Source organism: Globicephala melas, chromosome 15, assembly GCF_963455315.2.
Source record: "Globicephala melas chromosome 15, mGloMel1.2, whole genome shotgun sequence".
Lineage (NCBI taxonomy): Eukaryota > Metazoa > Chordata > Mammalia > Artiodactyla > Delphinidae > Globicephala > Globicephala melas.
Genome location: NC_083328.1, coordinates 35,421,387 through 35,442,415, shown reverse-complemented (window position 1 = coordinate 35,442,415; position 21,029 = coordinate 35,421,387). Strand labels below are relative to the sequence as shown.

Here is a 21,029-nt window from a genome sequence, read left to right as displayed (position 1 = left end):
ACCTGAAGAGCAGCATTATTCATAATGGCTGAAAAGTAGAAACAACCGGTCTATTGAACAGATTAACAAGATATAGTATATCCATATAATGGGTTATTAGCAGTAAAAAAGGAACAAAGCAGTGATACATGCTGCAACATGGATGAACTTCGAAACATTGTGCTAAGCCAGAGAACCCAGTGACACAAGACTTTGTGTGATTCTTATGTGAAATGTCCAGAATAGGCAAATCCATAGAGATAAAAAGGTTAGTGGTAGCCAGGGGCCGGGGGCAGAGAGGAATAGCAAGTGAATGCTAAGCAGTGCAGGGTTTGTTTTGTGGGTGATAAAAATGTTCCGGAATTAGTGGTGATGTTTGTACACATTGTGGATATACTAAAAACCACTTAGTTGTGTATTTAAAAGGGTGAATTTTATGCTATGAGAATTATATCTCAATTAAAAAAGACCGCCAGACAGGGAAAATTATGTCCTACAAATACAAATGCTTAGTATGTAAAATATTTATGAAGAAGTACTACAGACAACTAAGTTCAAAATCTAGAGTCCACATGGCAAGTAGTTAAAGGACCTGTACCATTTTTATAGACTTGATGGAAGCAATTTTCACATGTTGAAGTATAGGGAAGTCATTCTGGCTTATACGTGATTTGGCTTGACCTTTATACTAACTAGAATAGGCCTGTCTTATGGCCTGTCAAACATACATTATACATCTGCTTTAACCTTTTTTTTTTTTTTTTTTTTTGCAGTACGCGGGCCTCTCACTGTTGTGGCCTCTCCCGTTGCGGAGCACAGGCTCCGGACGCGCAGGCTCAGCGGCCATGGCTCACGGGCCCAGCCGCTCTGCAGCATGTGGGATCTTCCCGGACCAGGGCACAAACCCGTATCCCCTGCATCGGCAGGCGGACTCTCAACCACTGTGCCACCAGGGAAGCCCTGCTTTAACCATTTGAAAAAAGAAAAAGGAATGCAGTTACCAGATTGTTTAGAATTCCACTTTGAAGATAGGGATAAGTGCCCCCCCTTCCCCGCCCCCACGATGCCAGTGCTGGTACTCCTTTGAAGATGAAGTTCTCTTCCCAGACACCAAGGTCATGCTAACTAGCTGTGTGCATGCTAATCTGTCCCTTTTGAAACCTTGAAGGAATGTACCTCTGTCATGTTTGATGTTTCTTCTTTGTTCTGACAAGATATAAAACTGTGGTTCAGATATCCAAAATACAGCCAGGTGGGACTTGTCTGGTGGTCCAGTGGGTAAGACTCCATTCTCCTAGTGCAAGGGGCCTGGGTTCGATCCCTGTTTGGGGAACTAAATCCTGCATGCATGCTGCAACTAAGAAGCCTGCATGCTGCAAGTAAAGATCCAGCGCAGCCAAAATAAATTAAAAAATAAATATTAAAAGAAAAATAGAGCCGGGTGGCGATTGAGATGTAGTTTCAGACATGTGCCTGCATCATTGAGACCCTGAATTTTCTGAACTGTATCAAACTCAAGGATACCACAAGCCATTTTCAAAACAGTATCTGCTAGTAGCTGCCAGCTGCAACCTAATGGTCCAACGTTTCCCCTTGTAACTTTGCAACTATTTTGGACCCCAACCAGTCCATACTTAAAAAGCACTCTTACTTCTTGCCAGCTTCAATTGTAGTTCTTTTTTTAATTTTTTTTATTTTTGGCTGCATTGGGTCTTTTGCTGCACGTGGGCTTTCTCTAGTTTTGGCGAGTGGGGCTGCCCTTCGTTGCAGTGCGTGGGCTTCTCATTGCGGTGGCTTCTCTTGTTGTAGAGCATGGGCTCTAGGCATGCGGGCTTCAGTAGTTGTGGTACACGGGCTGTAGAGCACAGGCTCAGTAGTTGTGGTGCACGGGCTTAGTTGCTCCACGGCATGTGGGATCTTCCCGGAGCAGGGCTCAAACCCGTGTCCCCTGCATTGGCAGGCAGATTTTTAACCACTGCGCCACCAGGGAAGTCCTCAATTGTGGTTCTTGACAAACAACATATGTAGCTTTGCGGTTTTTGCCTATACGAGCCTCCCCTATTTTGTAGTCTGATGGAACACAATTCAGGTGCTTCTTAAATCTGTATCTTCCAGGCTGTAGTCCTCCGTTTGGCTTGAATAAAACTCTTTTCTATTACTATTAAAATTGTTTATCAAATATGTGTGTTTGGGCTTCCCTGGTGGTGCAGTGGTTGAGAGTCCGCCTGCCGACGCAGGGGACGCGGGTTCGTGCCCCGGTCTGGGAAGATCCCACATGCTGCGGAGCGGCTGGGCCCGTGAGCCATAGCTGCTAAGCCTGCGCGTCCGGAGCCTGTGCTCCGCAACAGGAGAGGCCACAGCAATGAGAGGCCCGTGTACCACAAAGAAAAAAAAAAATGTGTGTTGACAGAATGAAGCAAAAAAGTAGAAATACACATGGAAAAATTCATAGCCTCATTAGCAGGTAATGAAATAAATTAAAACAGGTAAGACCTCATTACATCTCTATTATATCAGCAAAAATTTTAAACGACAAACATTGCTTTGGGCGTGAAACATTCTTTCCAAAATATTGTATGGCCAACTACTGCAAGTGTTATCAAATAGCTCACATTCTGGAACAATTTTAGGAATAACAGGAGAAAATATATGTGTATGGGGAGGAGGTGGCAAAAAATGTACGCCTATATATATATATATATATATATATATATATATATATACACCAAGCTGTTTATGGAACGATAGCAAGGGAGAATTGGCAACAACAAATCACCAACCATAGGGAACGGCTAAACAAATAGGGAACGTGAGCTGTGCCAGCACGTGGATTATGCATGTAGAACAAAGCTCCATGAAGAAAGGAAAGCGTGTGTTTTGTGCTCTGGTCACAACCATGGAGAACCTCAGTCCAATCTAGGCTTAGTGTGAAGATGGGAAGAGAAGTTGGGGTAGGAGGAGTTTGGGGTTCAATCTTCATTTGATCCTCCTTTTTTCTTTCCTTTTTTTTTTTGGCCATGCCATGTGGCATGCTGGATCTTAGTTCCTCAACCACGGATCAAACTCATGCCCCCTGCAGTGGAAGCATGGAGCCCTAACCACTGGACTGCCAGGGAATTCCCAATTCTCCTTTTCTCTTACATCCCTCTCTATGTTTCTTTCTTTGTGTGTGTGTGTGATAATTTTTTTAAATTGAAGTATAGTTGATTTACACTGTTGTGCTAATTTCTGCTGTACAGCAGTGTGACTCAGTTGTACACATATATATTCTTTTTTTAAATATTCTTTTCCATTATAGTTTATCCCAGGAGATTGGATATAGTTCCCTGTGCTATACAGTAGGACCTTGTTGTTTACCCATTCTAAATGTAATAGTTTGCATCTACTAACCCCAAACTTCTAGTCCATCCCTCTCCCTCCCCCCTCTCTTTATGTCTCTTTAAATGGAGGATGATAGAGGGACATCTGTGAACTAGAACACCTAATATTCCACAGGCCCACAGATTTGCAGATACAGCTCAGTACAGAATAATGTGACACTTGGGATGTGTGTCAAATGTTTTTCCATGACAGCAGCCCCATCTTTTTCTTGGTCTCTTGTAGGGAAGTGGGATCTCACAGTAATCAAATGAGTGACAACAAATGCAGTTACAACTGTATTTTCTAATGGACTTATTTATGGGGCCCAGCCAATAATTCTAAGAACCACAGTTCATTAATACATGTACAAAAGTGTATTATAATAATCCAGTTTGCTTGTTTTTTCCTAAGGCTTCTTAAGTCCTCAAGACAGGGAGGATATTCCGTAAATCAACTTGATTTAAACTTCCTCTCTGTCTCCCTTTGCTTCATCTCTCATTCTTTGTCTAATCTTCCTCTCCCCACTGTCTTATCTCCTTTGGACTATTCATAGAACAGATATTTAGTCTGGCCATAAAATTATGTGTTAAGGATATTTTTCCAAGTGATTTGTCTTAGCCATTTAGTATAATATCCCTGAAGTTCTAACAAGGCAGCTCCTCAAAGACTAGCTCACTAGCTAGGTAGTAGCTCTATCGATAGAAACTTGATAGGTGAATTGTATAAAATCCTCAAAACCCTAAAGTGTCTTGTTTCTGTTCCTTTGGGAGGTGAGGATAATCAGAGCAGTTTTTGGAGATGCAGGCAGGTTGACTCTGATTATAGCCTGCCAACAGGAAAATGTTGAAAGACTGGAATTGGGTTAACCCAGTGCACTAACCCCCAGTTCCAGAAAAACAGGAGAAACCTGGAGAAAAACTAGGAGCATATAGGAACTTCCCTGGTGGCGCAGTGGTTAAGAATCCGCCTACCAATGCAGGGGACACGGGTTCCAGCCCTGGTGCGGGAAGACTCCACATACCACGAAGCAACTAAGCCTGTGCGCCACAACTACTGAGCATGCACTCTAGAGCCCACGAGCCACAACTACGAGCCTGCATGCCACAACTACTGAAGCCCGTGTGCCTAGAGCCCATGCTCCACAACAAGAGAAGCCACCGCAATAAGAAGCCCGTGCACCACAACAAACAGTAGCCCCCACTTGCCACAACTAGAGAAAGCCTGTGTGCAGCAATGAAGACCCAATGCAGTCATAAATAAATAAATGTATTTTAAAAAAAGTTAAAAAAAAAAAAACTAGGAGCATATAGTGGTGTCCTCCTTCTTCCCTCTAAGCAAACAGAATATTACTGGGCAGTATCCATAATGTGAGTGCACAGAAGGTCACTTTTAAATGCACACACCAGACAGTGTAACATCAAACAGATGAACATTCTACAAAAATTCACAATTCTTCCATCAATTTAATATTCCAGGAAGACAGAATGGATAACATCTATCGCCTGGGCATTTAACAGTAATGCAATATATGATCAAAACAAATTCTAGTGCTTTAGAGTTCCAGCCTTTGCTGAAATGATTAGTCCTTTAGATCTATAGAAAAAATATACTACAGAGAATACCATCTTATATACCAGACTCTTGTAACAAAAGGCTTTGTTAGCACCCGCAGGCTTAATCATTGACTCTGTTAAAAATGATTTCTTTTTTAAAGTGTTTTTTTTTAATTAATTAATTAATTAATTTTTTTTTTTTTGCGGTACACGGGCCTCTCACTGTTGTGGCCTCTCCCATTGTGGAGCATAGGCTCCGGACGCACAGGCTCAGCAGCCATGGCTCACGGGCCCAGCCGCTCCGCAGCATGTGGGATCTTCCCGGACCGGGGCACGAACCCGTGTCCCCTGCATCGGCAGGCAGACTCTCAACCACTGCGCCACCAGGGAAGCCCTAATTAATTTATCTTTGACTGTGTCGGGTCTTCATTGCTGCGTGCGGGCTTTTCTCTAGTTGTGGTGAGTGGGGGCTACTCTTCTTTGCGGTGCACGGGCTTCTCATTGCGGTGGCTTCTCTTGTTGCGGAGCACGGGCTCTAGGCGCATGGGCTTCAGTAGTTGTGGCTTGCAGGCTCTAGAGCGCAGTCTCAGTAGTTGTGGTGCACAGGCTTAGTTGCTCCGCGGCATGTGGGATCTTCCCGGACCAGGGCTTTAACCTGTGTCCCCTGCATTGGCAGGCGGGTTTTCAACCACTGCGCCACCAGGGAAGCCCTAAAAATTTCTGCTTCTAAGTGATTTTTCATCTTGAGACTTCAAAAGACATTTTTAACAATAAATGAAATAGAAATGCTCAACTAAAGGAAGTCATATTTGTAGCACTTAACTAATGGTCTCATACTGCTTCCTCTTTTCTGAGTATAATTCGTAATTTTCTTACTTAGCCAGACTCAACTGTCTTATAGCTTTCTGATTTCCACTGCAACCTTGGAGAATACAACCAAAACTATGGATCTTATTAATAGTAGTTTAGACACCCACTAGAGAAAACAATACAAGCAAAGTCGTCTTAATCTCACCCTATAAAAGCCCTCCTACCCCTGGCAGAGTCTCAAAATGGTTCATCCCGTCTCCTCGGTGGATGCTAAAATCTTTCACTGTTGCCCTGTAGGCCGACATTCTCTTCCTGCATCCCTGTACCCTGAACTCTGATGCTCTGTGGTGGCTCCAGCATGATATGGACTGACATCGGCATGGTTTTGGTCTATGTAATGACTTACTGAAGGCGTTCATGTGATTTTTTTCAAGGTCTTTTTCTGTCCATAAACGATTTTGTTTCCCTTACCACCTACTTTAATCTAGCTGAGAAGTCTTGATAGTTTAATGGGTTTTGTTACAAAGTCACAGAATAATCACTCAGTTTCCTGAAGTGATAAAGGTATAGTTGTTTTTACTCACTCTTCCAGCTCTCAGGCAAATAGAAACTGCAGACATATATAGGGTTTGGTCAAAGATCAAAGCGTAGTGGCTCAAAAGTATTCTTTCCTACTTATAATCAGCAAGTCATTCTAGGCAGAATTCTTCTCTATTCCATAGCTTTATGGTGATGATTAACTAAAATAAAAATGTGGAACTAAACACATAGTAAATGTATAATAAATATTATTATCATATATTATACTCTTATTATAGTCTACTTGTTAATAAGAATAAGAACATTGGATTTCAATCATGACTTGAACTCTACTTCCTGTGAATGATAACAAGCCACTTAACCTCTATTTGGCCTCCCTGAAACACTTTACTAGCTCTCCCTGACAGCACAATGAGGTCCAAATTCCTATGCATAGTGCATAAGGCTCTTGACAATATGAGTCTTGAGTTTCCATTCTCATACCACACTGACATACCATCAAAAACCCATCAAGCACTTTAAATTGTAAATCTCATGCTGCTTCATATTGTGACACTTCATATGCCATTCTTCACTTAAAATGCCTTTTCACCACTCCTTTTCAAAATAATTCTTAGTCATTAAGACTCACTTAAAGTACTCTGTGAAATTCTCTCAGAATCCTCTATTCAGTTACTACTTGTAACATGCTCACATATTGTTCCAATATATATTTATATTTTAGTACCTATGTTGCTCTGGGCTTACACATTTACTGTTCAGATCCTTACTACAGTTAAGGTTTTCACTAAAAGGCAGAAGTTTTATCTTGCTCTCTCTGTAATCTCAGCAACTGGTGCTGCTTTTAGCCCAAAATCAGTCCCCAAACACTGGTAGAAAAATAAGTAAATAAACAAAATGCATTAATTCCAGGCCTCAAAACTCTCATTTGTAAAATTAAAAAGTTATGGTTAATGATCATCTATGTAAGCTCTATGATGTTATTATTCATAAATAATTTTATTTATAAAAAACAAAAGGGAGGATAGAATGAGGGAACACATCCTTGCCATGGAGTCCTGAGGGAAAACGAGGGTGGGCTCTCTGTCTCAGAAGCATCTTAGAGTGCTAATTCATACAAGGATTTATTAAGCAACAGCTGTGTGCTTCCTTCTCTGAAATCCATGGCATGTCATCAATACATGTGTTCTCTTTACCCTTGGTTTACCAATATTTGTTTACCCAGCTTACTTCTGCTTCTATTCCATAAGCTCCTTGAGCACAGGGCCTATTCTCTTATTGATTATATTCCCCACAGCAGCTGGAACCCAGTAGGTGTTCAATAATGACTGTTGAATGTATGGATTCAAGATACAGGGCAGGAGCCTGAAGAAAGATGCAAAGTGTTGGATATTCAGTGAGGCCCCTGGCCACCCACTGGACGGATATTCAGAGGATCCATGTTCTCTCCATCATGTGTCCTGGGGCTGAAGATAGGTTGAAGGGGCCCAGAGGAAAAGAAGCCAATGGATGTTGAGATGTGGGATTTGGCTGTCACAGTGTAAAAGGAAATGTCCCCAGTCTTGTAGTTCAGGAAGATGCCCACATGCCTGGGGGGCTCCCTCATCCGGGTGGAGGGAAAGTTGGACGCCTGGCACTCATTTTACTTCATCATCATTTCTACCCAATAACTATTCTCTGGTGAGAGAGCCATATTCTCCTTGCTGCTCGTGGCTGCCTTCCAGACACCCAGGACCCACCCTGTCTTGTCTCCCACCTTCACTTCTCAGTAATGGCAGCTAGAGAGCAAACTCAGAGAGCCCAGGGCAATGATTCAGCTATAGAATCTTTCTGGACTAGCAGGTAGACGGTCCCACTTTTTTTCCAAGTCTCACACTCTTCAAGTCATCAGAGAAGATGAAAGATGAGGTTGGGGTGGGCAGCTTCTGCTTCCAGAATCACATTAACTGCAGAGAGAATTAGAATTCCTAGCTTGAGGTCCATGGGCAACATCCCCACAGGGTTCTCCCCACATCCAAGAAACGTGGACAGGCTCATTCTTCTGGAATGTACTGGGGGACAGCACAGGGACCCAGCAGGCCAGGTCTACTTGCCTCAGGGTGCCTGATCACCAGTCACTTCTGGAACTACAGAGAAAAGGAGATGGGAAAAATCCTGAGCATTCCCATTCAGAGGGCTAAATCTACCCTGGTCCCCACAACAAGGAAAGACAGTGACTCCCTCTCCCTGCTCAGGACTCGGCTTCCTCTGCTTGGATATAACCCCTTCCTCTCTGGTACCCAGGCCTGCCTTGGATACTCTGGTGAGTTGACAGTCAGTGACCCTGGCACAGAGCCTGTGAGGACTTGTCATGACTTTGCTCCCACCTTTGTTACAGGTGTTTTCTCTTTTCTAAATAATTCCCAGAAATCAACAGCACAAGGGAAAATTGCAGTAATCCCTGGCCAACACATACTACCACCACCGGACTCACCGTTGAACATTTCCATTTCTGAACGCAGGGTTTCTAAAAGGAGAAGGAGTTTGAGTTAGGTTCCCAGGTAGGGACAGGTGTGGGAGGGGCTGAAGGCAGAGTCAGAAAGGCCGTGGGGGATGGAGAAGGGACACCAGGGGGCTCCAGGCTACGTGGCTCTCAGGGAGGAGGTGAGCAGGCGCCTCCCATCTTCCCACAAGCCCACCTACCCAAGAAGTGCCTCATGCGCTTCTCCACAAACTCTGATTTCTGGTAGAGCAGGTGGATCTTTTCTTTCACCTCTGGAGGGGTGGCCCACAGCTTAGGGACAGTCACCTTCTTGGCCCTAGAGACAAAAGATTGTTGGCCCAAGAGGCCTGGAGCGTGGGGGTAGCCCAGGGTCTCATGAGCTGAAAGGGAGGTGCAGCCTCCACAGGGCACACCCAGTCCAGCCTTGGCTTCTCAAAGAAAGTTCTCCCTGGGCTTCAAGTTCTAAACACTGGTCCTCAACTCTGGCCATGGATTGGCATCACCTGGGGGAGTTTTAAAAAACACTGGTATCAAAATCACAGTGAGTTTTGATAATGGCCATAAAGTGGTACTAATGTTGAAATGCTCAGCCCAGAATTACTTATCAAATTAATTACGCTTCCCTGAGTCTTTTTCTTTCTATTGAAATAAAAATGATATTAAGTGAGAAAAATAAACACAATGAGATACCACTTCACAGCCATTAGGATGGCTACTATTTAAAAAAATAAAAAATAACAAGTGTTAGCAAGGATATGGAGAAATTGGAACCCTTGAGCATTGCTGGTGGGAATGTAAAATGGTGCAGACACCACGGGAGATAGTACTCTAGTTCCTCAAAAACTTAAACATAGAATTACTGTATGATACAGCAATTCCACTTCTGGGGATATACCCAAAAGAAGTGAAAGCAGGACTCAAACAAATATAGGTATGCCGATATTCATAGCAGCATCATTCACAGTAGCCAAAGGGTAGAAGCAACCTAGTACCACTGATGGATGAATAGATAAACAAAATGTATACACACATGATGGAATATTATTCAGCCTTAAAAAGGAATGGAATTCTGGCACATTCTACAACATGAATGAACCTTGAAGACATTATGCTCAGTGAGGTAGGTCAGACACAAAAACACAAATATTGTATGATTCCACTTATATGATGTAGTTAGAGTAGTCAGATTCATATAGACAGAGAGTAGAATGGTCGTTGCCAAGGGTTGGGGGAGGGGAGATTGGGGAGTTGTTTAATGGTATGGAGTTTCCATTTGGGAAGATGAGAAAATTCTGGGGATGGATCATGGTGATGGTTGCACAACAATGCGAATGTACTTAAAGCCACTGAACTGTACTTTTTTTTTTTTTTTTTTTTTTTGCGGTATGTGGGCCTCTCACTGTTGTGGCCTCTTCCGTTGCGGAGCACAGGCTCCGGACGCGCAGGCTCAGCGGCCATGGCTCACGGGCCTAGCCGCTCTGCGGCATGTGGGATCTTCCTGTTCCGGGGCACGAACCCGTGTCCCCTGCATCGGCAGACGGACTCTCAACCACTGTGCCACCAGGGAAGCCCTGAACTGTACATTTTTAAATGGTAAATTTTGTTATGTATATTTTACCACCAAAAAAATACTTAAAAAAATTGATGCCTGGGTTGTACTCCTGAAGATTCAGGTTTAATTTGTCTGCGGGGACCTGGATGTCAGGATTTTGTAAAGCTCCCCCAGGCGATTGGAAGGTCCAGCCTCTTCCCCTCCCCTCCCCTCCCCTCCCCTACTCTTCCCTCCCTTCCGCTGCTTGCTGGGCTTAGCAGATCCACTCCTGGAAAGTGCTTCCCTCACTGTGGCCACAAGCACTCCTGCAGGAACAGTTTTCATAAGGCGAATTGCATGGGACACAGTCTGTTAGGGGGGGTTTCTTATGAAGCCACCACCACACAACAGGCCATGTTCATTTGGTCCAGTCTTTGACCCCATGCTCCCCCTCCTGATTGTGCTCCCATTCTTGCTACACAAGTCCAGAAAGGCCTTCACCTTCGGAAGCTGCAGGAGATGGGAGGACCCAGGGAGGAGCCACAGGCCGCGGGTTGGGATCATCTCCCTCCTAGGTCTGCCTCCCCAAATACTTCCTACAGTACACCCAAGGGATCATCAGGGGACCTCTTGGTACCTGTGCAGGGTGACTCTGACGTCCTAGGAGAGAAAAGAGGGAAGTTCTCTATTACCAGTCTCATAGGGGCTGTGCTGACTCCTTGGCCTCTCCTCCTGGGCTCCCAGCCCCACAGTGTCAGCAAAAATGGGGCACCTCTCCCCAGTTCTAATTCTAATCTGCTGAGGTGGCACCCTGGCTGGGGCCTGCACATAACTGTACCCAAACTCTGCTGGTCTCTTCTGGGAGATGTCACAGGATCCCCTAGATACTGGGCCATCCTGGGCTCCTGAGAATTCATTGAAGGGGCCTGGGCATTGTGGGTCACCAAGACCAAGTCCCACCCCTGGCCCTAAGAGCCTCACCCACTGGCTTGGGCATAGCTGATGGCAGTGCTGGGAGCCCATGTCACCCTACTGCACACAGTGGATGGGGGAAGGCCAGGCCCAGCCACACTTACCTTCATAAGCTCCCATTCTGGCTGGCACTGCTTGGCCTCCAGCTCCCCAATCAGCTTGTCGAGAAGGGCGATGTCCCCTGTCACCCGGGTGCCATATGTCTCCCTGACTTGGCCAATGGTCTGGCCCAGCTCCTCCAGACAGGCCACAAAGAGCTGCTCTTGCTGCTCTAAAAACTGGCATAACTGCTCCAACTGGTACTGGATTCTCTGCTTCTGGGTTTCAGCTTGTTTCTGGGGAACAGAAGTCAGGGAGGTGTAGGGGCCTATGCGGTGAGGTAGACGTGTGTGCCCAGGGAACCCGCAGAAGCCCACCTCCTGGAGGTGAGTAAGAGCAGGCTTCCTCAGCCTCTTGGAGGCCTGAATTCCAGAGTAGGAGGCAAAATGAGCTGGAACCTTCCAGAACAGGTTGGCTTTTGGAAAATGCCCTAAAACCTGGTAAAATGGATTGAATTGTGTCCCCTCCAAAATGTATGTGTTATAAGTCCTAACCCCAGTACCTGAGAATATGATCTTATTTGGAAATAGGGTCATTGAGGATGCAATTAGTTAAGATGAGGTCGTGCTGGAGTGGGGTGGGCCACTGGAGTGGGGAAATTTGGACACAGATACACACACATGGAGAATGCCATGTAAAGAGACACAGGGGGAAGGAGACACCTAAAAGCTAAGGAGAGAGGCCTTGGAGCAGCCTTCCCTCACAGCCCTCAGAAGGAAGCATTTCTGCCAACACCTTGCCTCCAGAACTGTGGGAGGCATACATTTCTGTGGTTTATGCCGCCCAGTTTATGGTACTTTGCAAGGGCAGCCCCAGAACACTAAGATAACTGGTGTCACCTTCTTCCTTCCTTGAAAGGCAGCGTGAGGATTGCATATGTCTGGAGTCATAAACAGACAAGGTCAGGACCACAAAGTCTCCAGGAGGGAGAGTTCTCTCCACTCCCCGACAGTCTCAGACTGCCCTGAAAGGGGTCAGTCAGTCCATCTATTTGAACGCAAGTGAACTTGACTTCCAATATTCTTGCACACTGGCCAACCATGACCTCTTCTGCCGTCCTCTTTCTCATCATCACTAAAAAGCTTCTGTGGACATGTGAAGTGGCTCTAGGGCATCTTTCCTTCCTCCAAGGAGGGAGAGGGCCCTTCAGATCTACTAGGACTGGACAGCAGAAATCTCATTTTTGGCTCAAAAGGACAGGATTAAGTCTTTAGTTCTTTTGAACCAAAAAAGTTTCTTCACCTTTTGTCGTTGTTTTTAATATGGGCACATTCATTTATTAGCTAAACTGATACACACAATTAACAAAAAATACTAGTGGACAGAACTCTCGTGTAAATTCCAGAGAGCCCAGGGCCTCACAGGATGCTTCGTGGATGTTTGCCCGGCTCCTGTTCCTCCACCCACTGTAGTCCCTTAGTCGACACACGAGAGTGGTTCTGATGTTGCTTGGTAATTTCTTGTAATTAAGGAATAAGACTATAAACTCGATGTGTGTGGAATCTCACTCCTTCCTCTGTGACATCAGCAGCCCTGCTGAATCACGTCCTGGGTTTCGGGTGCAGAAGAGTGTTCTCTCAGTCTTTAGAATGGAGCACCGCAGACATGCACCTGTGCATCTGGTCTGCACAAGTCACACTTTCTCCAACACTTTCTAAGTCTAGACAATCAACAAAACAATCAGCCAAGGCTGGGCTGTGGTATTTGCCATTTCTGTGGTGTTGATATTCCCACCGTGGCCAGTTTCAAGTTTCCAATGTGATGTTCCTAAACATGGAGTCTGGAACACTTCTTGTTGTTGACGGCAGTAACGTGGACTTTTTTTTTAAGAGGACGGGTCAGTTGTCTCATTCAATGGCCTATATTCTAAAATTCTATAATTTTTCTCATGATTAAATTCAGGAGAAACATTTGGGGCAAGAATACCATAGACCTAATGCCATGCTCTTTCTAGCATACCCCACTGGGAGGCAAAGACTGTCCAGTTTGCCATCATCATTATAGTCATACTAGGATTGATGCTTGGTTAAGGAAGCGTCTACCAGATATCGCTACTGTAAGTATATATTATTTCCTTTATAATTCCTAAGTAATTTGGGGAGTGGTACTTTGAGAGTGTGTAAATATCCTGTTCTCTAACGATTTTCTCTAAAAATTTTAGTATCTGTTGCTGATCCCTGTCGGTGTCAATTGTATAGTGGAAATTTTCTAATTCAATTATTCTTCTATACTTGTTTTATCTGGGTTTCTGCTGTAAAGAAGAGCTTTCCCAACCCCTTCCCTATGATTAAAAATATTTCTTTTAATTATTGTAAAAAGGAGGAGGAGAAGGCGAAGACCTGAAAACAGCATCTCCTTTCCACAGAGCCCGTGTCACTGTATCTTAAGGGAAGGCTGAACCCTCTTGTCTCCCTGGGTTTCCCTGATCAGCCCAGGCTCCTGCCTCACCCTCCTTGGGGGGGCACCCCTGACCTCTGCTCCATCCACAAGTTCCAAGTCACCTGGGATTATAGGAAAGCGTTTTCATTTTACTACAACTCAAGAGTTTCCCAAAAGTCAGACACCTGGACCAATGCCACCCTCCTCCCATTTCTGCCCTTTGTTATCTTTGCCTGTTTGCCACTGCGGTGTGGTGGGTCCCTGAAGAAGTTTGGAACTCAGAGTGGGAGACAGGATCCAACCAACAGAAATGCACCAGATAAATCAAGGCTCTGGGGGTAGGCTCCTTCGCATGCAGGGAAAACAGGAGCAACTTAACGCATCCGAGTCTGGACAACAGCTTAACAGGAAGGCCACTAAGTTGTACTTATTGAGATCTGTGGCGTTTCTTTAAAACCACAGTTTTAAAGAAAATGTCTACTTTAAGCATTTGAATTTTAAAAATCAACATGGTTTTTGTACAAAAAAAAAGTACAATAGACCACAACAACAATTATAAAAACAATACAGAGGAGTATTTAAAGTTGAATAGTCTCTCCTCCCCTTTCCTCAGTCCCATTCCTCAGCTACAGCCACTGGCATTCCTTTCTCTAAACCATTTTGTGGTGAGTCTAAGAAAGCATGATAGGGTCCTGGGAGATTCCACTTCTTGCTGGAGGTGGTTTCCCTCCCCAGGGACAAGCTCATCCTTTGATACCTGTTATTCCCTGCCCCCCAAGAGCAGGTGATTCTAACTATGTGATCGGCTCTGCTTCCCTGTGAACCAGTACAGGACATCAGGGACCCCTGCTCACTCTCGGTTCCCTCCCTCCTTCTGCAGGGGTGAATCCAGGCAAAGACTGGCCACAGACCACCCTAGCCTTACCAGGAAGTTTGCTGTCTTCTTATCCCCCTGAGATCTCTGCTCCTCTCCAGATTTTCTCAACTCCTTCAGATGCTCCAGCTGCTTCTGAATTTGTTTCTGGAAAAAAAGAGCATTTGTCAAAGCTTGAACTTGGCTCCTGCCATCTTGGTGCCAACTCTAGATGGGAAAACTTGCTTCACGGAATAAAGCTGAAGGTGAGGCAGCCAAGAGCACAGGGAGAGGTACGCAGGAAAGAGGAAGAATGAATCCATCACACCAAAGGAAGCAGAGCCAAGAGGCAGTGAGAATGATTTCTAATGACCTCTTGTGAGCACCTGGATTCAGCCATACCTAAAGCTAGATTCCCATAGCTACATGAACCAGTAAATCCCTCTTTGTTGGCTTACTTTGTATTGTGTTTGCCATTTACAGCCCAAAGATGCTGGCCAATGTACCAACTCCCAGGGTTTTGGGGGAAATGAAGCAAGCCCCGATGTGTTCAAGTGCCCAGCAGAGAAGGACCCCAATGCAGAAAGCCCTACCTTGTATTCCAGGGCGGCCTCCTCGATGGGGCGAACCCGGTGGCCTCGGTGCTCCTGACTCAGCCCGCAGATGAGGCAGATGGGTTCCCCGTGGTCCTCGCAGAAGAGCAGCTGGACCTGCTTCATGTGACGCTCACACTGTGGCAGGGACTTGGGGCTCAGGCTGGCCATCTGCAGGCCCTCCTGCCACTCGAGGCTTCCATGGCTCTTCCCCGGGAGCAAGTCCTGGCACTGAGGGCAGCTGGATGAGTAGCCACGTGAGACCTCAGGATCCCTAGAAGCAACGGGGCAGCTGCAGGAAACATGCACGCAGCTGCCACCAACCGGGTCTCCTTCCTGGGCACAGCAAAGGGGACACACAGCCTTGTCCTGCAGTCTCCCTGGGGACATAGCAGTGGAAAAATCTCATGAGTGACAAACCCAAGATGTTACCAAGGAATGCTGCAAATCACAGCGAGAGTCCGTGCCTGGGATACGTACATTCTCGGTTAGACTGAGGCCCCTTCCTAGCTTGTCCTTCCCCGACTTCCCTCCAGCGAAGTAGCAAAGGAGCCACTGGGACTGAAGGCTAAGGGATAGATTTCATACCAGTCCTGAGGATTGGAATTCTTGGGCATTTATCCTAAAGAAAGGCCTTTTGCTACAAATTCTATGCCTTCCTCCTGCACGCACACTGATAACAGGTGATATAAAGACAGTAAGACATTCTGACTGGTGTTTGCCACTTAACCACCACCTAGACTGCTCATAACTTGAGTAGAGCTCCCAAGGGATGGTGACTTGCTCATGGCCAGACCTCCAGCCCCTAGCAGAATCCCTGGCATGTGGTGAGCATTTGGGAAGTGCGTGTTGAATGAAGGAATGAATGGGCCACTGCTCACATCCAGATTCAGGAAGCATGAAGTGAAAGTAAAGAAGGGGACTTTACAGGCTGAAGGGTATAGCCCACCATGATGACCTACAGCTATGACTAGCTCTGCCCCAAGACCATAGCACAGCTTCATAAAGCAGAAATGACAGGAGATACAGGAGGAATAGAAACGCACTCAATCCACGAGTCCCCTCCTGCCTCCTCCTCTTGCAGGGTCCCAGGAATTCATATCACATCTGCAAGTGAGACTGCGAGCTCCCCAGTGACCATTTTCCTCTCCTTCCCTTGTGATAGTATTGATTGCTGTCCATATGGCTGCTCCCCGCCACCACCCAAAAAAACCATTTCTTAGCCTCCCTTGCAGTTAGATGTGGTCATGTGACTCCAGACACACCTCACTTTATTGCACTTCACTTTATTGTCCTTCACAGACTCTTTCATTTTTAAGAAAATGAAGGTTTGTGGCAACGCTGTGTTGCCAGATGATGGTGAACATTCTTTAGCAATAAAGTTTTTTTTTTGCAATAAAGTATATTTAAATTAAGGTAGGTACATTTTTCTTTTTAGACATAATGCTATTGCACACTTAATATAGATGATAGTATAGTATAAACATATGCACCAGGAAACCAGAAAATTCATGTGACTTGCTTTACTGCAATATTCTCTTTATTGCAGTGGTCTGGAACCAAACCCACGATGTGCCTGTACATTCTGGCCAAGAGGAAGTAAATGGAGGCATCACGAGCAGCATCTAGAAACTTCAGAAAACCTTCCCTAAGTGATACTATTCTCCTTTGTCCCTCCATCCTGCTGCCTGGAATGAGGATGCCACCATCTGAGACCACAACCTTAAGAGCAAACTCCGTAGAGCAGAAAAGCAGCAGGAGCTTGGGTTCCTGACCACGGTGTACCACATTTGTCCTGGACCACCTGTGTGTCATTTATGTGAAAGAGGAACAAACGTCTATCTTGTTTCAGTTATGTTATTTTGGCGTTTCTGTCATTCACAACCCATCACCATCCTAATTTCTGCCTCTTTAGTAAAAGAGACCTAGGACTTTAGCCAACAGCTCCCTCCCTGCCCAGACAGAGGCGAATAGCAGAATCGCAGCCCCATGACATACTGCCATGAGGTATTGTGAGAAGGTGATATTTGTACCCAATCTTTCTCAGATGTTCAACCTGGGGTCCATGAAGCCCTTGGGAATTCTAAAGAAGGACTTCAGAGTGTCTAAGAACTAACTAACTGAAATGTATGCAACATTTTTATGAAAATGTGCAGATATGCATTTTTCAGGATTCAGAGCCTACATCAGATTCTCAAAGGGTGGAGGACCTCAAGGGGGACCCAGAGATCCAGTGAAATGAATACAGTGGGGATAAAAGCAGGTTTGCAGGGGGAAACCTGCAAAGGTCATCATTCCTAAGGATGCCAGGTCTTCTGGATTCTGAGGTCCTTTCTTACCTGAAGATGGAGGGACTTCTGGATTTGAAGGATCATGGAGCACACCACCTACCACCTCCTCCAAGGCCTTAGAGGTCTTTGGAGCCTCAGTTCCACTCTTCTCTGCAGGTACTGTGGACTCTGGATGCTCCCAGATCTTCTTTCCAGCCAACGATACACTGGAAAGTGTATTCCTGAGTGCTACCCCCTCCAGAGTCATGGCGTGTTCTGGCTTCCTGGATCCTTTCTCTGCAGCCACAGTAGCCCCTGTGTTCAGAGTGGCTGCTGAGCCTGGATTCTCACATCTCATTTTCTCTTGAAGCATAAGAGTTTCTGGGTTGAGAGGTTCTGTCTCTCCTGAAGAAATGGTAAATTCAAGACTTTTGGGTCGCTTCTTTCCTGAAGGTAAATATGCTTCAGATATCTTAAATTCTCTCCTTCCCAGGGACCCAGCAAACGACCCACTGGAGAGTCCTTGGAGCCTTCCTGCAGAGCTGGCGTTCCTGCGCAGCCTGACCCCCACATTGCTCCCCTTCTCCCCCTGTGGCTTGCTGGGAAAGGGGCTTCTCTTGGAAGACAGAGTTGTGTTCCTGGCCCCTGGCTTGCCCTGCACATCCAGGCGCTCAGAGCCTTTCTGATCTCTCTGTTTGCCCAGAGGCTTCTTCTGGGGCCCCCTTCCAGCCTCGGGCTGGATGGATGGTGGGCAGCCAGCCCCATCACCACTTTGTCGCTGCTTGTCACCTTCCAGGCCATCTGGTATCTTCAGACTCTTGGGCTTCTCCCCAGAGGAACCAGACATTGCTGAACTGTCTGTGTCACTTTCTTTTACCTGACACCCTGAAAAGACAATGAGATGGAAAGGCATGAAAATGTCCAGTGCTCAGGTTCAAGGTTTGGGGGAAGGGAGAGAAGACAGAATCCCTTTGGAAATTAGAGAAGCTCAGGACATTCTAGACAACAGCAGTCAATTACCATTAAATAAGAACATACTAATTATCTGCTATCTTATTTCTGAAATAGTGCTTTTTAAACTTTTTAGGCAGGAGAACTTGTTTCCAATATAAGGTCTTACATAGAATTCTTAATATATAAGTGAAAACCCTAGTTTATGGGTATACATTTGTGTGCGATTTACAGATCTACAAAACTCACTTATCAGTCAATAAAGATCAGCACAAAAAATTGAAATCGGGGTCATGAAGGACAGTGAAAACTTCAGAAACTAATTTATTTTGAGTTTTTTCCCCCTTTGGTTTCATGAAGTGAAGAAAATCCTAACTCACACAGATAAGTGTAAATGGTAATTTTTTTTTTTTTTTTTTTTTTGCGGTACGCAGGCCTCTCACTGTTGTGGCCTCTACCGTTGAGAAGCACAGGCTCCAGACGCGCAGGCTCAACGGCCATGGCTCACGGTCCCGGCCGCTCCGCGGCGTGTGGGATCTTCCCGGACCGGGGCACGAACATGTGTCCCCTGCATCGGCAGGCAGACTCTCAACCACTGCGCCACCAGGGAAGCCCAATGGTAATTTTTTATAAAAGACAGCTTGCCTGGAAATTTCAGAACAATGTTTAATTAAACAGAAATGACAGGAAGGGCTGAATTCTAGGGTCTCCATAAAAAGTTCAAGCATGAACTGTCACACTGATGGCCTCCAATATTTTAAAATTTGGTTAATCACTCATTTTAATATGAAGTTGTTAGTTTTGTAAGTTAGTTAATAAAATTTGAATCAAGTATTTGCTAACATTCTAAAGAATCCCTGAAATGTCTTCCTGGGATACAATTTGAAAACCACTACTTTAATAAAGAAATGAAAATAACCTATAATTAGCACCTTAATTTTTGGTTTGAAAAGCCCTTATAAAAATTAAAGTTGCTTAAAACACTTTGCTATTGGCTTTCTAGGAAAAATATGTTATGAAAACTGGTTCAAGAACTGGTAAGAAACCCTGAAGAGATGAATAACCAGATTTTAAAATACAAAAAATTAATTTTAAAATTCTACTCATCAAATTACACCAGACTCAGATTACAGTTTAGCTTTATCACTCTTTCAAAGAGCAGAGAATTTTTATGTTATGTAAACTCTTCTACCTCATAGAAGCACATGGAAAGCATTCCTAATGTATTCTTAAAGTCTAGAAATAGAAGAAAATTTCAAACATCGAAAAATAGTTTTTTAAACTGATCACAGATTAGCCCCTCCACCCCAAATGTCCCCAAAAAAGTCTTTAAAAGCAGAAATCAAATAGGCCACAGTCTTTGATCACAATGTAATAAAATTAGAAAGTTACGGCAAAAGAGTAGCAGAAGAAGGATAAGGAAGGAAAAAAGGAAAGAAATATAAGATAAAAGGAAGGAAGAGGGGCTTCCCTGGTGGCGCAGTGGTTGAGAGTCCGCCTGCCAATGCAGGGGACATGGGTTCGTGCCCCGGTCTGGGAAGATCCCACATGCCGCGGAGCGGCTGGGCCCGTGAGCCATGGCCGCTGAGCCTGCGCGTCCGGAGCCTGTGCTCTGCAACGGGAGAGGCCACAACAGTGAGAGAGAGGCCTGTGTACCACAAAAAAAAAAAAAAAAGGAAGGAAGAAAGGAAAAGGGAGAGAGAGAAGGAAGGAGAGAAAGAAAGACAAAGAGGAAAGGAAGGAAGGAAAAGATAAGGAAGGAGAAATTCCTTTTAGAATTTTAAAATATCTTTGTAATGTGTTAGAGAAGAACTCAAAACTGAAATGAAGTGGATAACAGTGAGATTACCCATCAACCCTCTTGACAGGAGTGGTTAGTTTCTTGCTCACCCAAAGATACTCATCTGTAGGTAAGTGTTAATGACAAATGAAGTGAGGAATTCTCTACCAACAGACATCCAGCTCCTGCCTTTCCTGATTCTGCCCCATAGTCAGAACCTCATGCTTCTGGGTTTTTTTAAAAAAGCCATTGAGAGCCTTAGCTTTACTCCAGCTTCCAAGACCAGAGAGGGGGAAAGGACTTGCTTGGCTAAAGTCACCAGAGTTGTTGCAGACCTCGGACTCCTAACCCCCAAGTCAGGACGCACTGGCCGAACTGGTCCCTCTTGTACCTTCCACCCCACTCTGCAAACAGCCAGCAGTCGCAGTGGGGCAGGAGGGCGCATGGGGCCGCTTACCTGGGCCGATTGCACCGTTGAGCTCCTCTGCCAGAAGGTGCTGGTTGATGGCCCTCAGGACCTGCAGGGTCAGCCGCACGGCGTCCTCCTCCCCATAGTGGGTGACCAGCAGAGTGGCCAGCTTCACTGGCTTGGCTGTCTGGAGTTGGCCCCGGGGAATCCGGGAGTGCTCCTTCTCCAGGCTGGTGTTCTGCAGCTTGAACTTGAACTTCTCAAAGTCATAGGGCACCAGCTCTTCCAGGGAGTACAGCAGATGGTCACTACGGGTCTTGGCCATGGCATTGACCAGGAGAGGCTGGAGGCAACTGTCTGGCTTCTGAGGGGAGAAGCAGCTGTCTGTCCTGGAGCCCAGAGGGAGACTAAGAAGCAGCTTGTGAAATAACGGAAAGGCACAGGAAATGCTCTGTGTTTTGGTGGGAA

General features: G+C 45.4%; 2 protein-coding genes across 14 annotated transcripts in view; one reads left to right on the top strand and one right to left on the bottom strand.

Annotated features, from left to right (window-relative positions):
- ZNF263 (zinc finger protein 263) overlaps nucleotides 1–21,029 on the top strand; it is a 51,235-nt gene that overhangs the window by 2,013 nt on the left and 28,193 nt on the right. For 7 of the 12 annotated variants that reach the window (XM_060285282.1, XM_060285278.1, XM_060285280.1 and 4 more), the window contains exons 2-4: nucleotides 13,281–13,382; nucleotides 14,586–14,824; nucleotides 16,701–17,874. The gene's annotated coding sequence lies outside the window, so the exon portion shown is untranslated. Of the gene's footprint in view, nucleotides 1–10,302; nucleotides 10,318–13,280; nucleotides 13,383–14,585; nucleotides 14,825–15,163; nucleotides 15,639–15,666; nucleotides 15,979–16,700; nucleotides 17,875–21,029 lie in introns of those variants that run through there. The other 5 variants (XM_060285281.1, XM_060285276.2, XM_060285273.1 and 2 more) reach the window with 5 other exon arrangements.
- On the bottom strand, nucleotides 7,218–21,016 carry MEFV (MEFV innate immunity regulator, pyrin). Of its 2 annotated transcripts, none has more exons than XM_060285285.1 (9): nucleotides 20,610–21,016; nucleotides 17,491–18,306; nucleotides 15,152–15,531; nucleotides 14,631–14,726; nucleotides 11,332–11,562; nucleotides 10,893–10,915; nucleotides 8,925–9,040; nucleotides 8,716–8,748; nucleotides 7,218–8,368 (listed from the first exon to the last, which is right to left on the bottom strand). In XM_060285285.1, exons 1-9 carry the CDS (start codon nucleotides 20,884–20,886, stop codon nucleotides 8,337–8,339), a joined length of 2,004 nt encoding a protein of 667 aa, XP_060141268.1. In that variant the 5' UTR covers nucleotides 20,887–21,016; the 3' UTR covers nucleotides 7,218–8,336. The 2 variants fall into 2 exon arrangements, with proteins under 2 accessions (XP_060141268.1, XP_060141269.1); XM_060285286.2 differs by having other exon boundaries at nucleotides 7,218–8,188.

What these genes read in the sequence shown, in the direction of transcription:
- MEFV (XM_060285286.2), bottom strand. Translation starts at nt 20,886, where the DNA reads ATGGCCAAGACCCGTAGTGACCATCTGCTGTACTCCCTGGAAGAGCTG. An exon ending in CAACGGTGCAATCGGCCCAG is followed by an intron (nt 18,307 to 20,609) that starts GTAAGCGGCCCC and finishes TTGTCTTTTCAG; the next exon opens with GGTGTCAGGTAAAAGAAAGT. An exon ending in AGAAGACAGCAAACTTCCTG is followed by an intron (nt 11,563 to 14,630) that starts GTAAGGCTAGGG and finishes TCTGTTCCCCAG; the next exon opens with AAACAAGCTGAAACCCAGAA.